Here is a 10,000-nt window from a genome sequence, read left to right as displayed (position 1 = left end):
AATCGAGAAACCCCTTATGTCACCTCAATGCGCCTGATTCCCAGACCACCGCTGACCAGCATTGGCTTGATTTTAACTTAGCCTAAATTACATTTAGCCACATATAAAACTTACATTAACTTACCATAACTTTGTCTTCCATGATTTCTGAATCCACTTGAACCACAGCAAAAGGCTGATCAGGTGCAGACTCGTGATTCTGAAACTGTCGCAACCAATACCGTGCCTCCTTGGGATCAGTACCAATCTTGTGCCAAAGAAAATACAATGTAAATATGATATGCAGTGCACCAGATAAGAACTTATTACATAAATTAACACCAATGATACCAGGTATGCTTCCGTGCAAAAACATGATATGTGTGACAAGACCAGCATTGCCATGGGTACAAAATAAATCATGCCGTTGATCTATGTTAGGACTACAAAAAATATATTAAATTAAAGTGAAATGGTTTGGTATTTCATTGTTGTTCATATAAACAGAAGATTACATGACCGCTTGAAGATACATGTACAAAATTTCACTTTGAGTGTTAAACAATATTTTACAAGTGAGCGCAGCGAAAGATTGAAGTATTTCTCACCGCTAGAAGGGAAGTTTTTTATCTCCGCACAGCCGAGCAATATCCTCTATAATAATTATAATATAATTAAGAACCCTGGATACACAGCCTGGGTTTTCTGAAATTCAGTTAGGCAAACAACTAACAAATCAAACGATGTAGTTATTCCGATACTGTACTGAAATACGTAATGTTGTTGTCTGCTAGCAAAAAAGTAACCATGTTGGTTTCCTAGAGCTGAAAATTGAAATTTATGTTGGGCCGTTTCCTCGCAAGAACAGTACTTACATTGTATAGATTTTATTCTGTCTTTTATGTTATTACTTGCGAAAAACGACACAGAACACAATATGTGGGCCAAGCTGGCAGGGAATATGCCGGTAAGGCTCGGATAAAAGCACCGACCGGAGGGACCGGATGAGGGGCCTCGGCACATGTCGCAACACCAAGGGGGTGCCTCATGCCTGTTTTGCAAGGCGGGCATGGTGGCTGGCATAATGTACTGGGGCCAAGTTAACCTAGTCCAGCAATAGAACAACATGCCCTCTCCCTGACGGGGCTTCTGCACAGGGCTGAAGGGGTGCCGCAGGCAGCAATTCCCCGCCCCTAATTTATTACACACCTTATGGATTAACCTTGTAAGAATCTTACAGCAAGAGATACGACCAAAGACCACAGTAAGCAAAAAACATGCAATACATGGGAGGGGGGGGGGGGGATAACCTCTGATAATAGGAATTACTCCACGCAACAAGGGCAGAAATGAAATGGAAAGAATATTTTAAAGGTATTTTCAAATTGCAGAGAACTCTAATCATTTTCAAACATATTTTAATATAGCATGTATTTTAATACTGTACCTATATAAAATAGACAGTCATTAAAAAGCTTCAAAATAGGGATAAAATTGTATATTTAAAACTATTAGGAATTTTAAAGGAGTAACTAAAAGGTATGTTGATTTAAATGAAGGAGTACTCTTAAACAGATGTAGATGTAACATAAAATCTCATATGATGATAACAGTACTATAAACTAACTGCGATTTAGAGATGTAATCAATGCAGAAAAATGCCTGAGAAAGCTATTATGGACGTTTGTAAGTAAAAGGATCCAAATTTATGAGTTTACTCTTCACACACTTTAGTTGTAATAGAAATGATCAGTGATTTCGAGGAATCACTACATGCATCATTGAAGTATAATAATACTGCATATACTGTATTTTTTTTAAGTTGCCATGAAAGAGTATAAAAACACACTTCCTGCAAAAAATCTTTGATGGAACAGCGGGGGATGGTCCTTTACAGCAGACAAAAATGCTTAGCAGCCAACTCTGTCTCCTCAACCAGTTATGGTTTGATGTATTTAAGGATCTCTCTTTGCAGACTTGTTTTAGTTCTGTGGTTTATCTGAAACGTTTAAAAGCTTTTTTCGTATTTAAATTTAAACTCCATTAACAAATTCTTGCATGTTTCTTTTAAGATATATTTTGACATATGAACAATGTTTCAACAGTTCACTGTCCTCGAGCAGGCAGGTTCCTCATACCCCTGCACAGTACATGTGTGTACACCATAAATGCCAGTGTATAAGCCGCATGCGTAGATAAGTTGCACCCCAAGTTTCAAAGCCCAGGATTTGGAAAAAAAATAAAGTACATGTGAAAAAATATTTACCGCTACACTTGGGGTGTGTCTTATTTCCTGGCTGAGGGTTTTTATGAAACAAAGTTTTAGAATCTTGATATGGCTGAATGTATGCAGAAACGAGAGATTTGTTGCTTTGTCTGCTATCAGTAGCTCCCACATACGTCAGTTATAGATTTCACAGCTTTCCTCGCCAACCCAAATCGTGATTCTTGTTGTTAAGGATAGACAGAATTCTAGATTACTCAAATTTTAGAGTTTTTGTCTGAAAGATTATATCTTTCCATGCATGGTGAAATCTGGAACCAAATTCTGCACCAGTTTTGTCCACATTTCAAAGACATTCTTAACCTACAGGTGCATTTTAGAGAAAATCCGAAAAAATATTTTTTTTACCATGATCACTCGGATCACGGTAATTCAAAAGCACATCTGTTCTTTTTATGACCATGATCAGAGTGATCAAGGATCGAAAATCCATATTCAAGCTATTTGTATCGCAATAGGTTTTAAATAGCTATAAATTAGGATTAAAATAGCTGCAGAATAGGTATTAAATATACAATATTCTTCTGTGTTTTTATGATGCTTTAGTTAAAACCTATTTGAAAAATTGTTTTTAACCTAGTTTAGAGCTATTCTTATTAGAATAGGTTTTAAATAGCTGTAAATTAGGATTTAAATAGCTGTAGAATAGGTTTTAAATATACAAGATTCTTTTGTGTTTTAATTATGTGCTTTAATTAAAGCACATTTGAAAAATGGTTTTTAACCTGTTTTTCACCTAGTTTGATGATGCTATTTTGGTTGAAATAGGCTGAAAATAGGTATAAAATGGAAAAAAAATAGCTGCAGAATAGGTTTTAAATATACAGTATTCTTCTGTGTTTTTATGATGCTTTAGCTAAAACCTATTTAAAAAGTGATTTTAAACTGTTTTTCACCTATTTTGAAGCTATTTTATTTGAACTAGCTTTACAGCTACATTTTAAATCTTTACAAGGCTGTTTGCCATAATATTTAAAACTATTTGAAACATAATTGAAACCTATTTGGAGCCTTATTTGCAGAGATGGATAAGTTTTTAATGTATTTTCAAAATAGTTTTCAAATGAGATTTTACTGCCCCATCAGTAAAATATGGATAATGGAACGTGACCATACTAAAAGGAGCTATTCATGTCGCGTTAGTTATCTTCCTGTTCTGTGTTTTAATTAGGTTAAAACACCATTAAAAACAGTTCAAAACTGCATCAAAACTAGACTTTAAATACCTATTTAAATCATATTTTGTGATAAACATCCAAAATAGTTCCCAAATAGGTTCCAAATATATTTTAAATAGACCTCAAAAATAGCATAAAAATAGTTCAAATATAGTGTTCTGTTTTGTAAGGGTCGTCTGGCGTCAGACAAGAGTAAAATATTAAGTATGGCCGGTTTAGGCCGGTTTGGACGTCAAAGGGTTAGTGAGTGATTAACCCATTGACTCCTGGGGGTTCCCCATTGACGAGTAAAATCGTCTGGCATTAGACAGAGTAAAATACTAAGTATGGCCGGTTTAGGTCGGTTTAGGGGTGAATGGGTTAAATTAATTAATTTAATTAACCTGGGTTTCACAAAAAGAAAATCAGTCACAGAAAAACGTAGGACTGGCTTTGACTTGAGATTCAGGTGAATTTCAATGCGTGCTTTGATCTGTACTAAATTTGTAGTCAACAAAAATTTAAAGAGAAAATGCTTTGAAACTGGTACCGAGTAAAAGCAAAAGGTGTACGCACCCTCACTTACACCCACAAAAACACCCATCAAAGAAAACGCCTTTCGCAGCTGACAAAATATACATGTTTGCATTTAAAACCAAGTCTTTTTAGAGCTTTTCTTCTTTGCTGCTACCGCTGCTAATTGTTTGTGTTGAAATAAAAAGACAGACAGACAGCCTTTATTCTAACAAGATAGTAATCAAAGCTATAAAAAATTATATACAGTTTGTGGGGTCGAAACTGAACAGAGACAACGCCAACGTCATAACAAAAGTTTAGACACAAAGTTCGCCCACGCATTTCCTCTGATGTACCTTTGAACACCTTTTTGTTTCACAAGTAAGCTTAAAGCTTATTTTCCGCGTAGCTCACCCTGGCTGAGCATAACATGTGAACATATGAACTTTACTTTAACTCCAGTTACTTTTCTACCTCTAGTTTTGTGAAGTAAATTAACCCTACCTCCTCTAGAAATCTCCTTAGATCCTGTTGCTGCCAGCCAGAACTATGAAACAGCTTTTGGCTCGATGAAACAGCGCTTCTTCTTCCAAGGATATATGAACTGATAACACGTGATGATGTAGCTTTGATTGTAGGACGGCACTGAAACAGTCGACCAAAAGGTTGCCCCAAAACTTGTGTGCCCCTCATGATCTCTATCTGTCCTCTGTCTATTCAATTACCAGTTCCCATAATCATAATAATCTTCTCCACGATCTAACCTTAAAGAGTCTCGCATAAGGTAAAATATAATTGATTCAAGGAAGTTCGTAAAACCCAAGACGTGATCGTTATACGTGACATGTGGTCGAGTTGCATCATCCCAAAAGTGTCGATTTTTTCCATTCAAAATAATTTCAAAATTTTGAAAGAAGCTGTTGTAGGAGAGATAAAAGAGATTATGCCTGGAATTCCAAGCAGTTGCAAGCCAATATCAGTAAAACAAATCCCTGTTTGAGGCCTCTTCACACTCGATCTCTCTCTTTGAATCATTGACTGACTGCTTTAAATTTTTCTTGAGAAATCCTGGAAACGAAATTTTTGTTATTCCCAGAGGAATTCAATTGTCTTTTCTTGAAACCGATTGGTTCTCATGCCTTAGCACGAGCCTTGCGCGTGAAAATATAAATATGGCGGAGATTTTTCCCGCCTTCTTAGATGTAAACACGTTGTGAGATCAGGCGACTTTCATTGAATATTTTGTTTATATTTTAGTTGTTCTTCCGTTGTAGTGCTGACGTGTCTGTTGTTTCTGTTCATGTAAAAGGAAGGTCAAAGGAAATTGAAAAGCGCATTTTTCATTCAGATCGAGTGATCAGAGGAGAATGGCGCTAATTCTGCGAGCCTCGACTTTTCTCTCACGAAAAGGAAATTATACGCTTTGTAGTCTGAGGTTGTATTCTTCAGCAACAAGAGCACGGAAAGTAAGTGATTTTGAAAGAGATTTGGTGGAAGCTGTAATGAGTTATGTACAACGTTTAGGAGACTAAATTAAACATGCAAATCGAATTTACACGCCGTTGGCGCCATATGTTTTTTGCTAATTGATCTGAGGAGCGTCTCGTCCTAAGTGAAAAGAAATCTTCTGTTGAATCGGCTGTCCACTTTCTTTCCAAGCGGTGAGCAGTCACTATCAAAAATAATTTTCTTCTCAATTTAATTCATTGCGGTTTTATCCTTGAATATTAATTATAAGCGAACTTTGAAAATTGGTTGCTGATGGTTATTGTTGCACGAGGTTAAACTGAAGTAAGGGAAAGAAAAGGTCTGCTCTTCTAGCGCTGGAGCACTAATTGGGGTCATTATAAATTTCAATCAACTAATGTACACAAATCAAATCAAATCAAATCTCATTTTTTGAGGAGAGAAACCGGAGGAAAACCTCTCGGTGAAGTGTAATTAACTACACCCACGTTAAGGACGCTGAGTCTGACAATCGAACCCGGGCCACTTTGGTCTAGGGCGTTTTCCATTTACCAAGAAATTCCGGAAATTCCGGTTGGGATGTAAATGGAACACACGTTTTTGGTTTGTTCCACTGGAAAATTTCCAGAATAAACGGAACTTCTGAAAAGGTAGTCCTGTTTTCCCGTTGGAAACTTTCCGATGGAAATGTGTGTTTCATTTACAACTTTTAAAAGGTCTTACCACTTCCAGGCTATGCACGGCCACATTTTTAAATTTTGGTGCGTAGAATCGCAATCACTGGGTAGCAAACGGACCTGAGTGAAATGGAACACGTTTTTCACCCGATGGAAATTTCCACCAAAATTTCCGCAAATTTTTTGTAAATGGCACCTGCTACTACTACTACTACTACTACTACTACTACTACTGCTGCTGCTGTGTGCTGCTACTACTACTACTACTACCAATTATAATAATGATAATAAAAATAATAACAATTAAGCTTATTATGAAAGTCTGATCAACCCTTTAATCAATATGCAATGTACTAGGACACTAGTTACATTGATCTCGACAAAAATTTAATTAATGACATCTTAACACCTTAGAATAAAATGTCATTTTGTCATGGATTGGTCAATGTGCTTCTCTTTGTCCTAGAGTTTGTCAGCTTTGTTAGTGTTAGAAGATGGTACCAGACTAAAAGGATATTCTTTTGGCCATAACAAGTCAGCATCTGGAGAGGTGGTCTTTAACACTGGTTTAACTGGGTAAGTTCTGAAAATGCTAATGTACCTCAAACATAGTTTGATACTTCTCCATTTGACTTAATTTGCATACAGCTTAGAAAGCTATGATTCTAACTTTTTGACACTCCTGTCTAGTGTCTTCATCAGGCGGCCTTTCACCTGACAACTATTTGCACCTTGTTAAAAGAAAAGGATGCTAATTACTATTAATTAGCCCATCCTTTCCTTTTTTCGCAAATTGGTCACATATAAAAGTGTTGGTAAAGAGCACAAAGACCTGTAAAAAATAACTTATCTCTATTTAAACTTGTGGGAAAAACAAGAGACTGCTGCACAATTGTTCACTCCATTGACTAACGTGCATCGTTGCGCCTCATGGCTTACTGGTATCTCACGCGCTCAATTATCAACAAAAAGAGTCACTCTTGCGATATATAACATTGGGTCACCTTTAATGAAGACACTACCTGGTTGCAATGTGAACTGTAACTTTCATCACCAATTGTAAGGATTTATTGTCCATGAAAAGAATTATTGTGTAGGGTAATTTTGTCAGTCGCAATATCAAAACAGGATAAACAGTGGGATGAACCCACCCCCCCCCACTCCCCCCCCCCTTAAACTTTTTTTAAGGAAATAATAATTCTATGTTAAAGTGATTATGTCAATAATTTATTCAAATAACTTGAGCAGTTGCAAAGAAGTTGTAGTTTTTGAAACACAAAGAACAGTATGTATTTAACAATATTATTATTCCATGAGCGCGCGTTGGATATTAGATGGTAAATAGCCAACAAGGCGCATAGCAATGAGTTTGCTATAACCAGTCTCATATCCAACAAGCGCGAATGGAAATATTGTAATTGTTTTATTAACCCTTTCAGCCCCGATGGTGCCAAATGGCACTTATAGATTTTACTCTGTCTAACGCCAGACGATTTTACTCGTCAATGGGGAACCCCTCGGGGCTTAAAGGGTTAAGCTAACAACATCAAAAAACTATGTCCCCGTTTAACCCTTTCAGCCCCGATGGTGCCAAATGGCACTTATAGATTTTACTCTGTCTAACGCCAGACGATTTTACTCGTCAATGGGGAACCCCTCGGGGCTTAAAGGGTTAAATTCCAAAAACTTGGAAGTACAAAATACGAGTGAAAAAAGAGAGAAAATCTGAGCGAAATTAAAAAAGCTTGATGAAGATGTGATGTTGTGTAATACCTTGTGGTCAGACAGACGTAGGCAAATCATAAACACATTTCTTACCTTTTCGCGTACTTCTAAATGTTGGAAATGATCCAAAGTTTCTAAACGTTGGAGATGATCCAAAGTTTCTACAAAAAATTTTTTTTTTCAGTTTTGGCTTTATTCAGAGAGAAATTTTCTTTCCGGCGAAAAAATTTTTTAGCTTAACAATGCTTAGCGCAATCATTTATCACATAAGGTCAAACTAAGGAACTGATAACCGAGATTGAGTGAACCAATCATAGCATGCGAAAAGCATTATCTGAGGTTGAGAATTTAGCAATAATAATATTTTGTTGTGTTTTTGTAAATGGTCGGAACCCAGGAGTGATATCATAATATTAACCCATTGACACCTCAAATGCCCTAGGATGCCCCCCCTTGATGACTAAAATCATCTGGCATTAGACAGAGTAAAATCTATTAAGACTCGAGAACACATGTTTTATGAGTCAAATGAGTCAATGAGTCATGAGTCATGAGTCAATGAGACTCACAGTCAATATAGCAATAATTTGTTGATTAAGCCTGAGCCCTCGTTTCAGTGATTAGGCCTAAGCACTCTCTGAAATTTTAGCTTTCATTTTATGGTTTAATTAACTGCACTAACTGGTTGACTCATTGACTCGTTGACTCATTGACTCTGACTCATGACTCATTGACTCATTGACTCATTGACTCATTGACTCATTGACTCATAAATACTTAACACTCTTAAGACTGACACTCTCAGGGGTCAATGGGTTAAGTGAAGTATGATCATCCAGGTCAGGTTCTTGAAACAGTCCTTCTTGATCAGGACTACACTTACCCAGAGGTTCATATTTCACTTAATTTTTATTGTTCTTTTTTAGTTACCCTGAAGCCTTGACAGACCCCAGTTACAGAGGACAGATTCTTGCACTGACATATCCAATTGTTGGGAATTATGGAGTGCCAAGCACCACTGAGAGAGACCAGTATGGTTTGCTGAAGTATGTTGAATCTGAAAATATACAGGTAAACAAAAATTGACAGAGGTTGCACGCATGATAATTCCTTCCTTTTTCTTAACTGTTCAAGTTCATTGTAAAGGATGTGGTTTGAATGTGTCGACAATGGAGGAAGCCATTACTGCAAGACCAAACCAATCTTCTCTTTTCTTTGTATTTCTGTTTACTGCTGGTTTAGGATCACGTAAAAACTGAAAAGATAATTTATTACAAATGTATAGAAAAATATAATCACTTACAATCCCCAGTCAATATACTATGTTCCACGTGGTGTATGCAACCCTATGAATAGTCCACTTTACAACCACATGCTTACTTACCTGGCCTATGAATGAAAAGGGAGATTATAGATGACCTTGTTTTGATAGAAACCTGATTACTTTTCTTATGTAAATTCTAACTAATTAGCATGAGAACAACATTATGAATATAAGAAAAGCAGGGAGGTCTGTATCATAACAAGGTCAACACCAGCCTCACTTTCATTTAAAGTCCAAGTAACTAAGCACATAAATTGCAGACTAGTAGAAAGCGAATTCACTAATCGGAAATACTTAACCCTTTAAGCCCCAAGGGGATCCCCATCGATGGGTAAAATCATCTGGCGTTAGACAGAGCCACTATTGGCACTATTGGGGTTTAAAGGGGACATGGTTTTTGAGTAGACCTACAATATGTAGATGTTGTTAAAAAAACAACACCTATGAATGTAATCTAAAAGGCTACACCTTCTCTTCTCTGATCTTTTCTAAGAAGTCAGTCCTTCCATCTGATTTATAGTAACTGTTTAGAAACACTTCTATTATTCAAAAGCCAAAAAAAACACCCTTTTTGTCACATTCCCCCAAACCCAGTAATTATGCAAACCTTATTAGTAATCATTAACAGTCATTTACATTCATTCAGATAAATATTTCCTTTTTATACACGGTACCGGTAGGTCTCAGGATTGCTAGTTCAAGACTACTCTCATAATTACAGTCATTGGAATGCAGTGAAGTCACTTTCAGAATGGTTGCAAGAGGAAAAGGTTTGATTAGAATTCTTAATTATCACATGAACCCAACACTTCCTTGGCTCAAATTGACTTAAAGGAAATAATTGTCAAGAGTTATTACATGTAATGCTGTA

The 10,000-nt window shown here is 36.5% G+C and overlaps 2 protein-coding genes across 3 annotated transcripts in view; one reads left to right on the top strand and one right to left on the bottom strand.

Annotated features, from left to right (window-relative positions):
- Positions 1 to 4,982, bottom strand: part of LOC137985547 (N-acetylglutamate synthase, mitochondrial-like) — a 21,408-nt gene extending 16,426 nt beyond the window's left edge. The window contains exons 1-2 of the mRNA XM_068833164.1: positions 4,441 to 4,982; positions 125 to 247 (exon numbers count right to left, since the gene is read on the bottom strand). Coding sequence (XP_068689265.1) covers positions 125 to 247; positions 4,441 to 4,629 — 312 coding nt within the window. The 5' untranslated portion in view covers positions 4,630 to 4,982. The remainder of the gene's footprint in view (positions 1 to 124; positions 248 to 4,440) is intronic.
- Positions 4,983 to 5,090: 108 nt separating this feature from the next.
- Positions 5,091 to 10,000, top strand: part of LOC137985546 (carbamoyl-phosphate synthase [ammonia], mitochondrial-like) — a 45,007-nt gene continuing 40,097 nt past the window's right edge. The window contains exons 1-4 of one of the 2 annotated variants that reach the window (XR_011119312.1): positions 5,091 to 5,402; positions 6,547 to 6,656; positions 8,732 to 8,876; positions 9,810 to 9,899. Coding sequence is in view for 1 of the 2 variants with exons in the window: in XM_068833163.1 (XP_068689264.1) it covers positions 5,304 to 5,402; positions 6,547 to 6,656; positions 8,732 to 8,876; positions 9,810 to 9,899 (444 nt within the window). In the remaining variant the exon portion in view is untranslated. The remainder of the gene's footprint in view (positions 5,403 to 6,546; positions 6,657 to 8,731; positions 8,877 to 9,809; positions 9,900 to 10,000) is intronic. The other variant, XM_068833163.1, reaches the window with a different exon arrangement.

This window comes from Montipora foliosa, chromosome 14 (genome assembly GCF_036669935.1).
Source record: "Montipora foliosa isolate CH-2021 chromosome 14, ASM3666993v2, whole genome shotgun sequence".
In the NCBI taxonomy this organism is placed as follows: Eukaryota; Metazoa; Cnidaria; class Anthozoa; order Scleractinia; family Acroporidae; genus Montipora; species Montipora foliosa.
This window is presented reverse-complemented; position numbering and strand designations above follow the sequence as displayed.